Source organism: Phascolarctos cinereus, unplaced genomic scaffold (genome assembly GCF_003287225.1).
Source record: "Phascolarctos cinereus isolate Bilbo 61053 unplaced genomic scaffold, phaCin_HiC Scaffold_5;HRSCAF=322, whole genome shotgun sequence".
NCBI classification, from domain to species: Eukaryota; Metazoa; Chordata; class Mammalia; order Diprotodontia; family Phascolarctidae; genus Phascolarctos; species Phascolarctos cinereus.
Genome location: NW_027555958.1, coordinates 408,610,424 through 408,632,180, shown reverse-complemented (window position 1 = coordinate 408,632,180; position 21,757 = coordinate 408,610,424). Strand labels below are relative to the sequence as shown.

General features: G+C 39.5%; 1 protein-coding gene across 2 annotated transcripts in view; it reads left to right on the top strand.

Moving 5' to 3' along the window:
- Nucleotides 1-21,757, top strand: part of AXDND1 (axonemal dynein light chain domain containing 1) — a 116,323-nt gene that overhangs the window by 49,836 nt on the left and 44,730 nt on the right. For both annotated transcript variants that reach the window (XM_020984330.2, XM_020984327.2), the window contains exons 15-18: nucleotides 305-380; nucleotides 2,349-2,586; nucleotides 15,927-16,137; nucleotides 18,690-18,783. In XM_020984330.2, the coding sequence (XP_020839989.1) occupies nucleotides 305-380; nucleotides 2,349-2,586; nucleotides 15,927-16,137; nucleotides 18,690-18,783 (619 nt within the window). The remainder of the gene's footprint in view (nucleotides 1-304; nucleotides 381-2,348; nucleotides 2,587-15,926; nucleotides 16,138-18,689; nucleotides 18,784-21,757) is intronic.

The window sequence follows — 21,757 nt, the reverse complement described above, 5'->3', positions numbered from 1 at the left end:
GAATGGCCCTGTGTTTAGTATGTCATCTGTTGTGGCTCTGTGACCTGAATTCCTAATGGCTCGGTGTTCTCTCCCTTACTGAGAGCTAAGATAGTTTAAATCATTTTGGTTCCAGAGCTGTAGGAGTCTGAGTTTATAAATATCTAGACCCCAAGCAAACATAAAGGACTTAATTGGGAAGAAGTATTTGAAAATTATGAAGCAGAAATCATGTATTTTTATCATTACATCTATTGCAGACAAGATACATTTTCTTCTCTACCTCTTTCTTTCTAATCCTTTTTTCCTCTTTCCATTCTTCCAGTGTGGATGGTATCTTACGTCCCATCAAGGAAACCACCATGAAGACAGTATGTGCAGACTTCAAGAAATGTAACAAAGTAAGACTTTGTAATAGATAACTTGTTCTTCAAAATGCAGGTGCCTAGAATTAAATGCTGTCTATGGGTCTCCTATCAGGGCTAGAGGGAACTACTGATCTGTTAGTCACAGTCAGTGAACAAGCATTTATTAAGCACTCACTGTATGCCAGGCACTATGCTATTCTTTTTCTGGACCATGGTTTAAAATATAGGCATGATTGGCTTTTGACTATGGATGAACTGCACCTAACAAGGGCTGGTAAAAATGTACGTGCTAGGTGCCTTGAAAATCTACCTGAGGACCTCAAGCTGAAAAGTCAGAAGAAGAAGACTGCCAACCTGGCCAAAGAATTTGACCTTGATTCCTGGCAAAAATTATAGAGAACATTATTAAAGGAATAGTAGTGAACACTCAAAAAAAGGAAGAAATGATCCTTAAAAAAATTTTTTTTTATGTTTTAAAAATTTATTTTTAAATATCAACAATCACTTCCATAAGCTTCAGAGCTTCAATTTTCTCCTCCTCCCTCCACACCTCCCTCCACAAGACGGTGCACAATCTGATATAGGCTATTCATATACATTCCTATTAAACATATTTTCACATTAGTGATGTTATAAGTAAGAATTAGAGCCAATAGGAGGAACCACCAGAAAGAGGAAACAAAACACAACAGAAGAAAAAAAATAGCAAATAGTATGCTTCAATCTGCATTCAAACTCCATAGTTCTTTCCTCTTTGTGGATAGCATTTTCCATCATGAGGCCTTTGGAGATGTCTTAGATCCTTGTATTGCTGAGAAGGGTTAAGTCTATCAATATTAATCATTGCACAATGTGGCTGTTACTGTGTACAATGTTCTCCTGGTTCTGCTCACTTCACTCAGCATCAGACCATACAAGTCTTTCCAGGTTTTTCTGAAGTCAGCCTGTTCATCATTTCTTGTAGCACAATCCTATTCCATTACATTCATATACAACAACTTATTCATCCATTTCCCAATTAATGGGCATCTTCTCAGTTTCCAATTCTTTGCCACCACAAAAAGAGCTGCTATAAATATTTTTGTATGTGTGGGTCCTTTTCCTGTTTGTACGATCTGTCTGGGATACAGCCCTAGAAGTGCTAAGCAATGATCATTAAAAGCCAGTATACTATCATTATGAATAAAGCCATGTTGACCTCATTTTTTTGATAAAGTAACTAACTGAACTGAAAACTCTGGAAAATACTGTATATCTAACATACTCAGATTTCAGCAAAATATTTCAGAAAGACTCCTATAATGCTAAGTTTGTAGATAAGATGGAGAGATAAAGGCAAGATAATACAACAGCCAAATGAATGTGAACCTGTTTGAATGGCTGCAACTGTGTTGAATCTTGCCTCAGATCCTTACTAGCCATGTGACTCTGGATTAATTAATTAACGTCTTTGGATATCCGTTTTCTCTGTAAATGAGTGGGTTGACCTCTAATGTCCCTTCTATCTACCAATCAATGATTCTATGACTTAGTTATCCCATGGAGCAAGATCCAGGAAGAGGTATAAGGGGATGGGAACCAAGGGCATGAGAGGAAGAATTAACTTTGACAAAGGAGATAGCCACTTCATCCTTGGGAACAGAGATTTTAAAGTGTGGAGGAAGGGACAGAGAGAGAGTCATGATAGCTTCAGTTTTCTCAACAAAATAGGCAAATTAAACTGCTCAGAGATGGACAGGGGGTACAACTGAGGATTTGAGGATAAAGGAATAGGTTGGAACAGAGTGGTAAGTGTGATAGCAGGGCAGTCAGGATTGCCATATAGGAGTGGAGAACCCAACATAACTTAGAAATCGGTTATTTCTAATGGATTCAGTCAGTACCGTTTCATGTCTTTCTCTAACAGCTGTCAGTCATGTTGTGCTTGCTAATTAGGGCCCCAGTTAATCTACCATTAATAGGATAATTAAGGAGTGACTTCATATACTTTTCTTTCCTTAGATGTTGATTGAAAATTCTGACCATTATGGTGGCGATAAACTAGTTGAAAAGGTGGAGACCCTCAAGCTTGCTTATCGCCTACAAGGAGCCTGGACAGAGTATGGGAAAGCAATATTGAATCGTCATAAAACTATAGATGGAGACTTACCCTCACAACAGAGTTTCATGGATGAAATTAATGAGAATGCTACAAGACTCTGTAGAGAATATGAATCAAGGGTGAATGGAGGAGAAAATGGTAAATTATATAATGAAAAATATGTCATGTAGTAAAATGCATCCTAACACAGGGAGGCCATAAAAGACTATTTTTTTTAAAACATCAAGTTTGCATAGAAAATCAATATTGAGCCAATGCAGTCTTCTAAATAAATTTATTATTTGGTTTCTTAATCCACAGTTTAGAACAATACAGTAATGTTGAGGGTGTGGAAGGGACAGGGAGGGAGTGCTTCTAGAGGTAATCAGACATAAGAACTCAAAAAAATTGGCAATCTGTAGGTAGTAACAGCCCTGCAGACCTTATTCAGCCTTGAGGATATAATTGTATAAATCACAGACCAGTCACTGATGTTTGTAATGATGTTTCTGAGTTGTTCAAAAGCGGTTAAATTATATTTATTTTATTGTTTCAAAAAGTCAACTAAGCATGTAATACATCTTAGATTTCCAGTCAAAATGGTTAGTTTTGGAAAATTCACTTATGTGGAATGGCCTATTTCCCACTGAGGTTGGATAAGTAGAATGTATCAGGATATCAGAGGAACTGTTTTCTTTAAAAAAAAAAAGTTTTTATTTGAAAGAACCTGTTCTGCCATGTACCATATTTATTTATACAAATATTATAGATACATAGTCCTTCCCGGCTTGTCCTGTCAGAGCTTAAAGATGAATTCAAATAGGGAAAATAATAATAATAGCTAATATTATTAGCCCAGCACTGTGCTAAGCACTTTACAGTTATTATCTTATATGATCCTCATAACAACTTTGGGAAGTAGGTGCTATTATCCCCATTTTACATATGAGGAAACTGAGGCAAACAGAGGTTAAGTGACTTGCCCAGGGGTCACACAGCTAGTAAGTGGCCAAGGCTGGATTTGAACTCAAAGTTTTCCTGATTTGAGGCCCAGTACTCTAATATGTCACCTAGCTGCTCCCAAAAAAGTTCAGAACTTTAGAGTATCTTTAGAAGGAAAGGCTGTCATTTTTTTTTTAATGCCAGGAAATTAGTCAAACATCTAGGTCTGGCCTGCCAACACTCTTGGAAATCTTTAATCTCAGATCTGTTAACTTCCATTTACTGATGAACAATGAGTGACTCACCCAAATTATGCAGCAAAGTAACTTGGAATCCAGTCAGTCAATAAGCATTTATGAAGCACCTACTATGTACTATTTGGCACAGTGCTAAGCACTGAGGATACAAGGAAATGCAAAAGGCAGTCCTCAGCCCTGAAGGAATTAAATGGGATTGGGAAAAGCTTCCTGTAGAAGGTAGGATTTTAGCTGGGACTAGGGAATCCAGAATGTCTGACGTGGCCTTTTGTCACGAGGCCTTCAGACTTTTCCCTACTGGCAGGACATTCTGAAACCTAACCGTGAATCCTAGGAAATAGCATCCCACACACAGTCAGTGTTTTGTCCTTGCCCAGAGAAAGTTTTTTAACTGGGCTCTGGCTGAAATGGGGAACACTTGACTATGACTCAGGGTGGAGTGGTGGACAGCAGCCGGTGTACTTACTGTTCTATGAAAACAGAGGAAACAGAAATGCTTCTGCAGGTTCTTGGAATGGAGACTAATAATGAGAATGAGGACCTAGCTAGAGTTTTCTCTTTGCTTCCTGTTCTTGCTTGTCAAACTGGGCATGAGGTTGGAATAGACTGCTACAGCTATCTGCTGTCGTGTCTTCAAGAAAATGACAGTGAAGATTTAATTTCCCCCCCCAACCTCCTTTCCTTATGCCTGTAGCCCGAAGGCTCTTTATACACACATTTCTCTGTTTCTTGTAAGCTATTTCTGATTCCAGATTTGTCTCATATAAAACTGTGATTTATCACAATATTATATCTGTTAATTAGTTGTGTACAGATGGATTGCAATAGAAGAAGTTGAAGGGCTTGTGGTACAGAAATAAAGAGGAGAGGATTGAACCTTCTCAGTCTGAGGGTGGCATAGAAGGCCATTAATTTTTCTTACAGTATTGACTTTTTAATATATCAAATATAAATTTGTGTGCACATGTAATCTGTAATTTATGTATTATTACATTTATTGTGTTAGGTGGCAGAGTGGATAGAGTCTTAGAGTCAGGAGGACCTGAAAGACTTGAGTTCAAATCCAGCCTCAGACACTTACTAGCTGTGTGATCCTGAGCTTAACCCTGCTTGCCTCAGTTTCCTCATCTGTAAAATGGGCCAGAGAAGGAAATGGCACCGCTGCAGTATCTTTGCCAAGAAAACCCCAGATGGGGTCATGGAGGGTCAGACACAACTGAAACAAGTCAACAACAACAACAGCACATTTATTACACATTATGTAAGAACCACCCACCATCCCCCACCCCCATCCCGGATGCGGAGTGATTAGTAAACCAGATTCCAGTGCTTTAGATCGGCAGGTGTTTCAGTGAAACTTCCAGCTTCAGGAATGAGTGAGGTGGAGAAGATGCCTGGACCCAAGGAAGGTCATGCCCACCGGACTGCCCTATTGGTGGAGGAAGTTGTGGTCTGGGAAAACAGCCGTGCTCTGGGGCCAGCCCCCAGGATTCCAAAGGCTGGAGGTCGCTCCCTCACTGCCAGTGCCAATCCCTGCCTCACAGTACCATGTAGCTAATGCTTCAGTAATACTATAAGTCCTTGAAAAACTTAAATAAGACTTTGTGAGTGGGAAGGGAGAAGGAAGAAGGAAAGAAGGAAGCAGGGGAGAGAGGGAGACGATTTGCCAAGTGATTAAAAGGTGGTAAAAAGAAAAGGTTTCCGTTCAGATTCTAGTTTGGGGCTTAAACACCTTTGATCCAGGAAAAGGACGTGACAATCACTGCAGCTTCAGGTCATTGCTGCGTTTCCTCCTGCTGAATTAGAGACTGATGACCAGTGCCAATGACCTGCTTCTCCCACACCCTGTGGAAGATGAGAGGGAGAAAGATGTAAGAAAGTGGGGGAGGAGTGAAAAGCAGCTGGGTAGGGATAGAAAACTTAGTGTTGACTACCTCCTCTCTATGTACAGGCACAGAGGAAGACCTGAATTCAAATATGGCCTCAAATACTTACTGTCTGTGCAACTCTAAGCAATTCCTTTAACGCTGTCTGCGTCAGTTCCTTCATCTGTAAGATGGGGATAATAGTAGCTGCTACTTCCCAGGATTGTTGTGAGAAGTAAAGTAAAATCACCCCAAAATCAGAAGTTTAAAAAAAAACCTCAGAATATATTGTGCACAGTTATATGCTAACAACTACAAAAAGAAATAGAGGCATACTTTCAAAAAAATATAAAATACCCTAACTACCAGAACACCAGATAGAAAGTTCAAATAACCCCGTCTTAGAAAAGGAAGTAGATCTAGTTGTAAAGGAGACTACCAAAGGAACTACTAGCGGTCCTTATGGATTCACAGGAGAATTCTATCAGACTTGGCCCCTCACTTCATAAATTATTCTCAAAAACTGAGAAAGCACCTTCCTGGAATCCTTTTATAAGAAATATTGTCATAATGCCTAACCAGGGTAAGATAAAAAACAGGAGGAAAATTAAAGCCCAATATTTTTAAAGAACATTGACTCAAAAATTTGAAGCAAAATTCCATCTACACTGTAGCAGTTATCCAAGAAATCATTTATTATGATCAAGTGGGATTTATACCAAGGACACAAGGATGGCTCACCGTTAGGAAAACAACAACATGATCATATTAAAAACCAAAGCCGCATGATCATCTCAATAGATATAGAAGAAGTCTTTTACAGAGTATGGCACTCTTTTATGCTAAAAACCCTGCAAAGTATAGGCACAGAGGGATCCTTTTATAGTGTCATAGAAAGCATCTGCCTAAAACCAAAAGCAAGCATCATAATGCAATGGGGATACACCAGAACCTTCCAATAAATACAGGAAGCATGAAGCAAGGATGCCCACTCTGACATCATCAAGAAATCCCAGGAGCTCTCTCTGGCTTTTCTTTGTGTCCCCAACCTTAGCACAGTGTCTAGCATATAGCGGTTACTTAGTAAATGTTTACTGATCTACTGAATTGTGAGTTGTGGTTGAAAATCATTCTGCCGTGGCTAAACCGATGACAAACCTCCAACTTAGATGGGCTGCTTGTCTGATTTAGCCATGTTGGTCCTATCCTCCTGGGAAGTGGGGAGAAGGGAAGGGGGCAAGAATAAGCGTTTATATAGTGCCTATTATGTGCTAAGCACTTTTTTTCTTTTTACAAATATTATTACATTTGATCCTCCCAATAAAACATGATTATCCCCTTTTTACAGTTGAGACTGAGTCAAACAGAAGTTGTGACTTACCCAGAGTCACACAGTTGGGGAGTATCTGAGGCTGGATTTGAACTCAGGTCTTCCTGCCTCCAGGCCCTGCATTCTCTCTACTAGCTGGCAATAGGAACTTTTAAGTCTAGTTTGCCAGGGTATGCGGTCTTAAGACCCATCAAAGGAAACCCCAAAGGAAGGAAATGAGCATTTATTAACCATCTGCTATGTTCCAGGCACTGTGCTATGTGATTTGCAAATATTTTATTCTTACCAGAATCCTGGGAATATTAGCCCCATTTTATAATTGAAGAAACTGAGGTAGGCAGCAATTAAGTGATTTGCTCAGGGTCACACAGCTAATAACTGTTTGAAGCTGGATCTGAATTCTGGTCTTCCTGACTTTAAGCCCCAATGCTTTATTCACTGCATCATCAAGCTGCCACTAAAGAAAGGCAAGAAGAGTAATTGGAAGGCCTGGAATAAACTGGGAATCTTAGAAAGATTCATTGTGATTCAGTCATTTGAGTCGTGTCTGACTCTTCTTGGCAAATACTGGAGTCGCTTGCCATTTCCTTTTCCAGATGAGGAAACTGAGGCAAACAGGGGTAAAGTGACTCGCCCTGAGTCATACAGCTAAGAAGTGTCTGAGTCAGGATTTGAACTCAGGTCTTCCTGATTCCAGGCCTGGAGCTCAATCCTTGGTGCCACCTCGCTGCCCTCTTAGAAAGATAGACTCATGAAGAAATAATGGTGAAATGTTTTACATATATAAAAGCCATGTTTTATATGTGTAAAGGATATTTTTTTCTCTCTGTGGGATGTCGGGAGTAATGCAGAAACTATTATACAAAGTGAGATAATTAAGGTAAATTTCAGCATATTTTTAAAAATACATAGTTTCAGAAATATTAACAAAAACACTGCCAACTTTATATTATAGGAATTATGAGTACTCTATATTTAAATGCAGTACTGATGGTATGTAGTAATGCAGTGGATAGGGTGCTGGCCTGGAGTCAGGAAGACTCATCTTCCTGAGCTCAAATCTGGCGTCAGACACTTACTAGTTACTGTATGACCCTGGGCAAATCACTGTACCATGTTTGCCTCTGTTTCCTCATCTGTAAAATGAGGGGGAGAAGGAAGTGGCCAACTACTCCAATATTTTGCCAAAAAAAAAACCCAAATGGGTTCATGGAGAGTCAGATGCAAATGAAACCACCGAACAGCAGCACAGAGAGAGAGAGAGAGAGAGAGAGAGAGAGAGAGAGAGAGAGAGAGAGAGAGAGAGAGAGAGAGAGAAGAAACCTGAGTTTTACAGTAGGGCTAAGAATGAGGTGTTCTGAGCATTGGAACTTTTCAGAAAAATAAAATAAATCCTTTAAGCATTGAATCTTTTTATATCCTTTTTTGAGAGATTCCTGACAGAATCTATACTTGGCAGAGTCTGTGCTGACTTTTGCAGACCCTAGAACCTGGTTTCTTGAATCTCATGATCTTATGTCATTTGCCCATGATGAAATGAATCTTGTGTCATTTGCCCTCCATAAAATGAACAGTTGAATTAAAGTTTGAAGTGGGCTTCTGCTAGAGTTATTTGCTTGTCTTCATAAAATTGTCTTTATTGGAGTTCTTTGAAGAGGCAGCCTAGCACAGTGGTTTTAGATTTAGAGACTTAGAACATGAATCCAGATCTAGCCTTTGTCACTTAATAGATAATGTTCTGAATATGGTTGGAGTCCTAGCAATAGAGACTTTGAGTAGGAAGAGGCAGAGATGAAGAAATTGAGGCCCAGAAAGCTTAATAGAAAGAATTCCATTGCCCAAGTTCACAGGGCTTATAACCTCCTTGTCACCTTCCAACCAACCTTTTACTTAAATAAGCTTTTAACTCTGGAAAATGAGGAATGCCACATCTCAAGTAGAGGGTCACCTTATCTTTTCCCACAAGGAAACACTGCCATCTTCTGTATATTTAGGATATTGCTGCTACAAAATAAAATATGTCAGGTTGAATTTTTGTAACTGTAGGCAAGATAGGCAGTATGTGGAGGGGATGGTATGGTGGAGTCAGGTTCCAAAGATGGTACTCCTAGAGTTTTGTAGCAAAGTAGAAAACAAATATGCCAATGAGATTAAGGTGCCACTCAAATCTCCATCAGTATATAAAGGAAGGTTTGCCGATTTATTGTAAAGAGAGCAGGATAGCTCCCAAATCTCATCTGGGAGACCCAAATATCAAAGAGAAACTACAATCTAATTGACTGCAACTATTGTCACAAGATAAGGGTGGTGATGAAGATTTGTGTAGCCTTGGAAAAGCAGTGCGGAGTTTTGGAAAGACCATTAGCCTACTAAGACCTGTGGATGCCCCAGGTTCTAGTGCTGGCCCCGCCATCAATCCCTATGTAATATGATAAAATGATATAACCTCCTTATGCCCCAGTTTTATGGATCTTTAGAATGGAGATGACAAGACTTCGCTTGGCAGCTCTTGGGGGCCATTGTGATGACCAGACCAGATAGTTCATGTACACGTTTACCAGCCTGTGTAGAGGGCCAACTACAATGGCCAAGGATGCCAGTGTTCTGGTCCATTTAGGATGTCTGTTCTAGTGGAGCAAGCCAGGTCAACCTATCCCAGCTTCGTGACAATATCCCTTAAGGTCGTATAACTCTTTTGTTATGATGCTCCACCTACCAAGCAATCTTTTGATAATTTAGTTTCCAATGTATAATTTCCTACTTGGAAGAGAATGCTCTGAATAGTGGATATGAGTATTTCAGTCAGCTTGGCAGTGCAGTTCATTAAATTGACATTCTGATTTATAAATTATTCTCTTGGAAGTTTGATTTTCACAAACCAATCCCTGAAGGCGTTATCATTTCTGGATAAATCGACAAAACTGAGTTCTTGAATAGGCAAGGCTGAGAACCTGACCCTTGATGTGTGATGCAGAAACCTCAGGAGGCTCTGTTTGAACCACTGAGTTCTTCCTCTCTGTTCCATCTTACCTTTAATGGTCATAACTAGGAATTCGCATCTTTGGTTCTTTGTGGTATCTTCTCATAAAACCTTCTCTGTGAATTTTAGGGTCTGTACAGGGGCAAATACTTGAAGCTTCCCAGATTTTTGAGTACCAGGTCATTGAGACTTTAATAATCTGTTTGAGATTTTAATAATATTATAGCTATATAATTTTGATACAGTTACGTGTGAGTATATGGAGATGGTTATGAATATGTACATATATGAGTCATTTGCCCTCTTTGTGTTTCTCATTCTTCACCAGTCTTCCTCTGATGCCTCATCATGGCAGGGAAGTGACCCTGGGTTCTTAATATGTTAGTAGAGTACAAGCTCTGGCACGTCCTACCAGGCTAAAAAGACTTTTAAGTATTTCCCAGCAAAGGACTGCATATCTATCTGTCATCTGAGGACCAGCGTTGCTCTGTGTAGAGAGGCTCATTAAAACAACGCTGGTTTTTGACCATGGTAATTCATCCTAGAGAGGCTGTGATCTCATTATTGAAGGTTATGCCCATCATAATGAAATCATTGATCTTTTGAAGAACTGAAGTGCAGACATGTTTTTTAAACAAGATGGCCCAGTGAAATGATGACCTTTATGAAATAGTAGTTTCACTGCTTGAAGAAGAGGATGAAGGAGTTGGTAGAACTGGTCTTATCATATGCCCAAATACAACAAACATCATTTTATGGGATATGGGATATATGGGATACTATGTAATAAATTAAAGCACTCATGATAAGTATTTGTAAGAGGACTACCATGAAAATAATTGGAGCTTCTCTACCAATATCTGCTGCAGAAGATAAAAAGGGAGAGAAATTCTGTAAAAATATGATGGGACCATCCAAATCAAATCAACAAATACTTTGATACTTGGTGATGTCAGTGGAAGGGTAGGACTAGGTGAGGGTAGGGCGAAATAGATTGGCAAATATAGATCAAAAATAAGGAACGAGAGGTCAAAAATTTGTAGGCCACAAAAAAGCATTATGTGCTTGTATGTTATAAATATCTTCTTTTTTATAATTAACTAATTGATTTTTAGTTTTCAGCATTCACTTTTATAAGCTTTTGAGTTTTAAATTTTCTCCCTCTTCTTTCCTTACTCCCTCTCTAAGATGGTGTAGAATCTGATATAAACTCTACATATACATTCTTATTAAACATATTTTCACATTAATTATGTTGTAAAGAAGAATTAGAATAGGAAGAACCACAAGAAAGAAGAAACAAAACAGAACACAAGAAAAAAAAAGAGCAAATAGTATGCTTTAATCTGCATTCAGACTCCATAGTTCTTTCTCTGGATGTGGATAGCACTTTCTATCATGAGTCTTTAGGAGATGTCTTAGATCCTTGCATTGCTGAGAAGAGCTAAATCCATCAAAGTCAACGTACAATGTTCTACTGGTTCCACTCACTTCGCTCTGTATCAATCCATACAAGTCTTTCCAGGTTTTCCTGAAGTCTGCCTGCTCATCATTTCTTATAGCATAATAGTATTCCATTACATTCATATACCACAGCTTGTTTAGCCATTCCCCAATTGATGGGCATCCCCTCAATTTCCAATTCTTTGCCACCACAGAAAAAGATGTTATAAATATTTTTGTACACATGGGTCCTTTTCTCATTTTTATGATCTCTTTGGGATACAGCCCTAGAAGTGGTATTGTTGGGTCAAATGGTATGCACATTTTTATAGCCCTGTGGACATAGTTCCAAATTGCTCTCCAAAATGGCTGGATCATTTCACAACTTCACCAACAAGTGTTCCAATTTTCCCACATCTTCTCCAACATTTATTATTTTCCTGTTTTGTCATGTTGGCCAGTCTGATAGGTACCTCAGAGTCTTCTTGATTTGCATTTCTCTAATTAATAGATTTAGAGCATTTTTTCATATGACTATAGATAGCTTTAATTTCTTCTTCTGAAAACTGCCTGTTCATATCCTTTGACCATTTATCAATTGGGGAATGATTTGTATTCTTATAAAATTGACTTAGTTCTCTATATTTTTAGAAATGAGGCCTTTATCAAAGACAGTGGTTGTAAAAATTTTTTTACCAATTTTCTGCTTCCCTCCTAATCTTGGTTGCATTGGCTTTGTTTGTGCAAAAACCTTTTCAATTTAATGTGATCAAAATTATCCATTTTGCATTTCATAATGTTCTCTATCTCTTGTTTGGTTGTAAATTCTTCCATTCTCCATAAATCTGACAGGTAAACTATTCCTTGCTCTCCCAGTTTGCTTATAGTATCAACCTTTATATCTAAATCATGTACCCATTTTGACTTTATTTTGGTATATGCTGTAAGATGTTGGTCTATGCCTGGTTTCTGCCATGCTATTTTCCAGTTTTCCCAGCAGTTTTTGTTAAATAGTGAGTTCTTATCCCAGAAGCTTTGGGTTTATCAAATAGTAGATTACTGTAGTCATTGACTACTGTGTCTTGTGTACCTAACCTATTCCATTGAACACCCCCCCCCATTTCTTAGCCAGTACCCAATAGTTTTGGTGATTGTGGCTTTATGATACAATTTAAGATCTGGTATGGATAGGACACCTTCCCTAGCATTTATTTTAATTTGTTCCCTTGGTAATGAATATCTTCTTTAAGAAAATAATCCAGGGATGTTGGACAAATCAACCACCAAATAACAATACAAAATGATATTGATTCAATATTTTTACAGACAGGAAATGAATAGCTTGTTTTACTGATGTGGCAGCCATTCCTAAATCTGCTTGCATGACTAGTCCACTGATTTGTTGGAGCAAAGATCAAAATTAGTAGTGTGGCCTCATAAAAGAAGTAGTGCAGGGTAAAATCAGTTTAAAGAAAGCTTAGAGATCCAATTAAGCAAAATCATCCCTTGGGAACTTAAGGATGTGTAACACCATCTCCTACCTGGGTGAGGTGGGCGCAGGGAAAGCCGTGTGCTTCATGAAGGAGAGGCATGACTTTTAATTGGCTAAGAGAATGCTGAGTAAGATGCTCTGTATCTGGATAAGGGGCAGATACTTCATCCACTTTGCCTGGGTGGGAGTATTACAGGTGAAAATGCAAGGATAACAGAGAGAAGAAAATGGAAAAGATCTGCAAAGGTTTTTTTTTTTTATTATTACATGCTCTTTTCACCATCAAGGATCATTAGAGCCTCATTTTATAGTCCCAGATATGTTTATAGATGATGAAAAATTGGCACTGAAGAGAACCAAAAAGAAAATGCAGCTAAATTATACCAAGTTTACATAGAGGAGATTTGTGCTGGAAGTATTTGAGAGCACTAAAGATTAGATTCACAAGATGTAGGAAGAAGAGGAAGATACTAGAGATGTGAGGAAAAAAATTAGACCTTATCAATACTGAGAAGTCAACAAGAGGGCAGCAACACCCACCCATCCATTTGGTTACTTTTACATCAATATACAGTTTTTATGAAGATCATGTAGCAAGAGTATCTTTAATGAGAGTATCAGTAAGAAACAAGCAGGCTTTCATGAACAAGGATCCACAGCAGATCACCATTTTATTGTCATGCTATTGACTAAAAGAATTAGCAAATACAAGATCCTATTCTGCTTATAGTTTATTGATTATACAAAAAAGAAAAGCACATGATTTGGTGGAACAAAATGCTTCTGAAAAGCTGTTTTCCAACAAGGTGCCTGCCATACATAACATACACCAAAACTATTCAAGATTCCTTGAAAGGTATAACAAATAAGTTGGCTAATGACCCTCTGATTGTTAACATCAAGTGATTTACAAAGCTGAGTGACATATGCTCACCAAAGATGTTTGCCATTGTTATAAGGATGACTTCCAGTGCAGAGTCTAAATTGAAGAGCGATTCTATCTTTTTAAAAAATTTTTAAAATTATTTTTAGGCAATTGGGGTTAAATGACTTGCCCAGGGTCACACAGCTAGTAGGTGTCAAGTGTTTGGTCTGAGGCCAAATTTGAACTCAGGTCCTCCTGACTTCGGGGCCGGTGCTCTATCCATTTTGCCCCCTAGCCCCTCTCTTAAGAGAGATTCTATCTCAAGAGTGAGATCCTCCAGATGTTCCTGTTTGCACATGACCTTATGCTGGTTATTTTCAAGCCCTAGAACTTGTGGCATCTCCTGGAAGAAATCTGAAACCACTCAACAGAGTCTGACCTAACTATTCACACAGAAAAACCCCGATGAATGGAGGATGCCACCTATTATCCAGATTATGACAAGGCAGTTTGATGAACAACTTATAGAACTCATCATATAATATATGTATATGTATATGTATATGTATATGTATATGTATATGTATATGTATATGTATATGTATATGTATATGTATATGTATATGTATATGTATATGTATATGTATATGTATATGTATATGTATATGTATATGTACATACACACACATATATATAATGTAACATATACATACTTACACATTTGTATATATAAGTTCACTTACCTTGGTAGTGTGTACTTTCCAGGAATGTACACATTGATAATGAAGTTTATGCATGCATTGCTGGAGCTAGCTCAGTGTTTGGAAGGCTCTGAAGGAAAGTATGAGGGAGAAGAGGTATTAGAATGACTACCAAATTGAAGGTCTATAGAGCCATTTTGCTGACTTCATTGCTGTATGCCTGTGAAACCTGGACAGTATACCAGAAACTGAATTGCTTCCATTTGAATTGTTTTAGGAAGATTCCGAAGATCACTGGCAGGATAAGATACCAGACACTGAGGTCCTTTTTTGAACTAAACTGCCAAACATTCAAACTCTACTTCAGAGAGTGCAACTCCTATGGGCTGGCCACGTTGTTCAAATGCAAAATGTATGCTTGCTTGAAAGACTGTTTTATGGAGAACTCACACAGGGCAAGCGTTCACATGGTGGTCAGAAGAGGTGATACAGGGACACTCTCAAGGTCTCTCTTAAGAATTCTGGAATTGATTGTGTGACATAGGAGACACTGGCACAGGACAGCTCAGCATGGCACGCCCTCATCAGAGAAGATGCTGTGTTCTATAAGCAAAGCAGAATTGAAATGGCTCAAAGGAAATGCAAGGTGCGCACATTTAGAGAATCCACCCCAAATGTTCACATGGACTATTGGTGCCCTATCTGTGGAAGAGCATTCTAAGCTCATCTTGGTCTGATCAGCCACAGTCAAACACACTAAAACGTGACTCTAGCATAGTGATGTCATTTGGGTCCTCTTTGAGAATAAAGAACAGCCACCAACCAAACAGGCATCGCAAATGGGGAAGTTGGGCCCAAAATTAAATTGTAGATACATGAGGCTGTATTGCCCTTTGGCAAATTGCAAACTTCCTTCATGACCCCAAACTTCTCCTTGAAAAAAGGTGCATTTAAAAAATACCAGCATTCTAGCAGTATTACTTTATGGTTGAGTCATGGGAATTCTTGAGTCTTCAAAGAATTAAAAATGAGTATCACTCAAAGGATGATGGAAAAAGACATGATAATAGGTGTAAGTAGGCTGAAATACATAACAAATTAACCATGAGCAAAAATCAGAGTAAATGATGTCATCCTGAAAATGTATGACTGAAGAAGATGGACTGGTCAGGGGTTGAGTATGACCATTAACTGGTGGGCAGTCCGTGTGCTTCGCTAGTATTCTTGTGATGTCAGGAGAAAGTGAAGAAGGACCATAGCACGGTGGGTGAACCTGATGGAGTGAATTTATGGAAGGATATGGACCAGAGTTGCATAGAATGGGCAGTCATGGAGAAATTGCAATCTGCATCATTGGAGAGATTTTAACAGATCAAAGATCATTTTGAGTATTTGAGTATGAAGTAACATAATTGGCAATGACTCATTGTATCTGGTTCTTAGCTAAGAATTCAAAGAAATCAGACTAAAAACTGATGTATTGAGAAATTACCAAATGGCTAAGCAGTGCAAAAAGGATTATTTAGTATTAAATCATCCACATGCTTTATAAAAACCCATTTTTTTATTGTGGAGAAAAATTCTAACAATCCCACTTAATGCTTTTTTCTATCTTTATTCTTAGGTTATAACAAGTTTTTTCTAAGCTTAAATTCTGCTTTTGAAATGTGGATACACAAGATGGAAAGTAACCACCCAATTTCTTCAATGACTCAGGGGGACTGGAGGGCGCTTTATGGGAGAATTCCTGAATTACTCCAGTTACTGGATGGGATGTTAGGCATTATTGGTGTTATCCCATTGACTGAAGAGCAGATAAGGAGTAATTATGTCCCGTAAGTGAAAACTCTTTTGCCTTAATTCTGCCTTCAACTTAAACAGTTTCAATAAACATTAATTAAGAGCCCACCGTGGGCAGATACTGAGCTAGGTACTGAGGAGGTTCAACAATTGAACAAGATAGTCTCTGCTTTCATGGAGCTTATAGTTTACTAAGGGGTCATGACATAAATACAAAACAATAACTTAACAAACATTTCTTAAATACTTACCATGGTCCAGGGACTATGTTAAATCCTGGAGATATAAAGAAAAATCAAAAAGAGTTCATGCCCTTACATTCTACTGTGAGGAGACAACATGTACACAAAGAACTAGAATGTGAAATAACATATGATAAATATTTAAGGAATAACATGGTAAGTGTTTAAAGAGGTACAAAGCAAGTATTGTACAAATTCCAAGGGGAAAGAGTCATTCCTGAGTGTTGGAAATAGATCAAGATAAGCTTCCTAGAGGAACTAGCAGTTGAGCAGGGCCCTGGGATACAGGTAGAATTTCAGTTAGTAAAGATGGGAGAAGGGGAGGACATTCCAAGCTTAGGGCAAAGCTTAAGCAAAGGGCTATTTAATCCATGACCCAGCATTCAACCAAAATCTGGGCTCACGTGAACTGAATATCATCTTGGGAGTTTCCTTAAAAAGTCAGTTTTTCTCTTTGGCTGGTTATAGCCTCATCTAGAGTTTACTCTTGGAAATCTCTGAATAGAGCTTTCACAAATGTGAGTAATCAGCAGCCCAGCTCCTATATAAGTACTCAAAGAAAAAAATGCATATCAGACACAGGATAGCCTTTATTTTATCTCGCACAAAAATAAGATGTAAAGGACTCAAAGAAGCCCATAAACAATAGACAGATTCTCAATAGCCCTTAAACAACCAAGAACAATTATCCTTATCTCCATTTGGGTTCCATTTCTCAATAGGAACTTCCAGACTCAACAGCATCCTATTTCTACCTCCCTCAGGAGGCGACTTACCTTAGGATTTCCGTTGGGGTAAACTGATGTTTTGGTAGATCTCTCTCTTTCTCCCATAGGGTCCTACCCAGTCTTTACACACTCATAGTGAACGTTGTGGTTTTAAATGTGGTTTCCTCTCAGAATGGAAGCACACTTTGGTGCTAGGGGAAGGCACCCACCTTCCCATATGACCACCATTGTCCAAATAACTAATGGCAAATATAGAGAGTGAAGTACTGATATTCTGCTCTCCCACATCATGATTTGAACCTCTTATTGGGTGATCAGGAACACATTGCTCAGGAACTTCCACTTTTATTTCTAAGAAGGCTAGATCTCTGAACTCTTGACCTTATGGTTACGCTTGAGGCAATCTCCAATAAATCTGTCTTCTCTAACCAAAAGTCTAGATTTAAGAATAATACTACCCAGGAAAGCAAAATCTACTCCCTCCCTCCCCCAGCACACAAAAGGGGTTTTGATTCAGGAACATTGTCCATGAAGTCTCTCAGTAGTGGGCGAACACATACAGTTTCCATGTGCTTTTCCAGGATGCCCCGCCATTGTTCCAGCTGTTGCCATCTCTTGGTCTAGAAAATTGCATTCACAGGTAGTTTCCTGTGCTTAGAATGCTATGGGAGAGCACATTCAGTTTGCATGTATATCTGCTCCTAAGGCAGCCATTAATAGCTCCTGGGGTTAGGGGATGGAACTGTGTATGTACATGCACAGCCCCTCCTGCCCCTTACTCAACTCCCCCCCTCCCCCCGCCCCAAAGACCTAGTACTTAGGTCTGCTCTTAGCTCCATGGAGGATCTTTCTGAAAAATGCCAAAAATGGTTTGCCCATTTTCATTATATGCAGCACAGTGGGTGGCTCTTGCCAACAGAGTCCATCCTCTCAAGAGTCTGGGTCAAGGAATTTATCTCAGAGCAGCCCCAATCACTGGGACTTAAATGGAAGTTATTTGTTGTTGTCTTACCAAGGTGCAGGTGGTTACCTCCATACTCCATACGTAGAATCATGGACAGTTGAAGGTCCCAAACAATGGTTCACCAACCTATGAGCTCATCAAGGTGATTGGAGAACTTGCCTGAACCCCTTTACAGTAGGAAATGGGGGAGTAGTATAGTTTTGCTAGAATGGGAATAAGACTCCAGTAAGGTAAGACAGAATGGAATGCGTTTGGTGCCAGATTTAGGAGTTTTCATTTTGTGGAGATTTTCTGTATCATCTCCTCAGTTTTTATTTAGAAAGTAATACATTAGATTAAAAATGGTTGTGTATAAGGAAGATACTTCTTATAGTAGATAACCAACATTAAAAAGATAGATCTATATAGGTCAAAGTGAAGCACTGACAACTGCTGGTGGCTGTCTAGTGATTGGATAGGGTGTGAGTGACCAGACCAAGCAACTCAAGATTTTGGTCTATGTGGCCTAAAGTCACAAGAAAAGAGTCAACTCATCACTCTGCTTGGAATTATACAGACCTGGTCAAACAAACTGTTCAGCTTTTAGCTCATGCTTAGCTATATATTTTCAGAGTCGAGTCACTTCTCTAAAATTTACTTGATGTTTCCATCAGGGTAGTCCAAACTAATGTGTTTCATATGATGCAACAATGGATTTTGACCATGTCTAATGGGACGGACAAGGACAACAGTGAGCTTCATCACCAAGTATGTATCAATCATCCCAGAGAGTTGAAAAGCCCACCCTAGTGTGCCGTGAAACATAGCTTACCCTGTGCAAAAGATCATTGAGTCCCAGAATGTTATGTAGCTGGAAGAGATTTTTTTTGTTGTTCATTCATTTCAGTCGTGTCTGACTCTTTGTGACCCACTTGGACTTTTCTTGGCAAAGATACTGGAGTGGCTTCCCATTTCCTTCTCCAGCTCATTTTACAGATAAGGAAACTGAGGCAAACAGGGTTAAAGTGACGTACCCAACATCACACAACTAGTAAGTGTCTCAGGCCAGATTCGAACTCAGGAAGATGGTTCATCCTGACTCCAGGCCCAGCATTCTATCTACTGCACCACCTAGCTGCCCAGGGGAAGGGATTTTAGGGCTTATCAATTCACACATTTGCTACATTATATAGATGAAGAAACTGAATTTCAGGAAGGCACGATATAACATGGCTAGTATGTAGCAGAACTGGGATTTGAACCCAGGTCTTCTGACTCCCGATCTAGGACTCCTGCCACTATGCAACACTGGGATAAGGGGGAAATGGTGTAGGAGCCCCTCAACTTATTGTCTTTGAATTTTTAAAAATTAGAATAGTGCTATTTCTTCTGGAAGGAAGTCCTAGAGCCTACAACAAATGTTTTTAGCTTTACTCTTTACTTGCGAAAGGTCCAGTATCATGAATGTTACTCTTCCTCTGGTATTGTGGACATGACTATGTTTGGAATTGATTGCATGTGGTCAAAATGGTTACATGAGGTGAAAACGGAAGGTCCCGAGATATGCCCAGAGGTCTGTTACAACTAGAACAAATAAATGGACCTTTTTGGGAGATGAGTTCAATCCACCAAACATTTCAAAGCCAACTCCCTTTTAAGTCCTTCTGTGTGCAGAGCATTGCATCGGACATTGGAAGAATACAGAGTTCAGGTGAGACGTGATTTCTGTCTGTTGGGACCTTACAGTTTAGTAGGAGGATAAGATGTATACACAGATGTGATAATACATGAGTATCGTTTCTGACTCCAATGGGTCTATGATCTCATTGATTTCAACAGTCCTTGCAGTATGCAGGTCACATCCCAGCCAGGCTTTCCCAACCCAAGTGATGAGCATTAGTACCTTCCCTCAAGTTCCCCACAGGGGATCCATCCAACAAGCTAGAGGGCTTCCTCATTTTCTCCTGACATGGATATAATACCAGTAGAGCACACTACCCAAACATCTTTCATTTTTTGTTATTTCTTATAGTTTCTTAAGATATCAGCCCAACTTGACCTCTTCACCAACAGAAGATGATCATTTCTCTCAAATGTTGGCTTCATTATGATGGAACATTTTATGAGTGAAACTAAATAATTTCACTCATAAGTTAAACTTGTATAGTCGTGATGTTTTACAAACACTTAACATGCAGTCATTTGTTACAAGTCCACATAACATATGGAATACTGACTATAATGGTCATCCCAAAGAGGCAGCCTCACGAGACAGTGGTACCTCCCACTAGGGGGCGCTCAAACAGTCCAACGGGGCAGTAGTAGTCTCTGGTGCAATTGGGGGGCGTTGAATAAAAATAAGGATTAACCTAACATAACCCCAGGGGGGTGCTGAGTAATTTTTTTGAAAAGGGGGTGGTGGGTCAAGCAAGTTTGGAACCCTCTAGTACCACTTTTGGTGGTTGTTGTGGAGGGGCATCTTGTTGAGGTACAGATCAGACTAGATGGGGCTTGAAGTCCCTCCCAATGCCTAGATTCTGTGGGAATAAGCTTGAGAAAGCTGCAGAGCTAGAAAACTGGTATGTGTAGGGAGGATAAATGGCCTTAGGAAAACACATGCCATTGCTATTGCTGCACAATATCCCCAACCATTTCCAACTGGGACTGGGTAGGAGTCTACAGAATGCCCAGGCTACGCAGTTTCTTTGTCGGAGGGCTGGTGAGCAAGTGGTTTGACCATTAGACCTAAACTCCAGTTTCTGAAATAAGACATTGATCCTCCGTCTTTGGTTGGAAGTGTACTGGCTTCAGAAATTAAAGCAGGGAAACCAAAGGGTCTACATGATTTGCCACTGATGCATGTTCCAAGCTGACTGGAAGGGCTTCGGATTTCAGTCCACACTGACTTGGTGATGAACCACTATGGGGTGGCAGTGGGTAGCAGACTCACAATGTTAGACAGGACCCCGAAGACCACCTAGTCCCCGACATGAGGTACAATACAATATATTCTCCATTTGGAGACCTTCAGTAATGGGGAACTCATCTTCGGACAGCCATAGTTTTAAAGTTTTCCTTATGTTGAAAACTGCTGGGGGAAGCTAGGTGGCACAATGGATAGAGAACGCTGGCCCTGCAGTCAGGAGGACCTGAGTTCGAATTTGGCCTCAGACTTCTGTGTGACCCTGGGCAAGTCACTTAACCCCGACTGCCAAAAGAAACCTGTTTCTTTAAAATCTCCCCCCCCACACCCAATTTGTCCTAGTTCTATTTTCTGGAGCAAGTTTAATCCCTTTTTCACACAATAACCTTTCAGATACTCGAAGACTTCTATAATATCTACCTTAAGTCTTCTCTTCTCCAGGCTAAGCATTCCCACTTAAATCAACTGATCCTCATCCGGTGCATCTTCTAGTCCCTTCCCCACCCAGGTCTTGTCAATATCCCTTATAAAGTGTGATACTCAGAGCTAAACACAATGCTGTTGATGTGGTCTGGCGAAGACAACGTCTGGCATGATTAGCACATTCATCCTTCTGTATGGGGTGAGTGTTCTTAGTTAGATCTCTTGCCAGGCTTTCCCTAAACTTACTTTACCTTCCACTGCTTTTCACTGCATTATGAGATGATACTATTCATGACTGCCCATCATCCTTAAAAAAAGATTTTGTAAAAGCGTTTCTGTTCTATCTAGTATCCTTAGCTGCCATCTCTCTCCTCCTTACAACCAAGTCGCATGTTT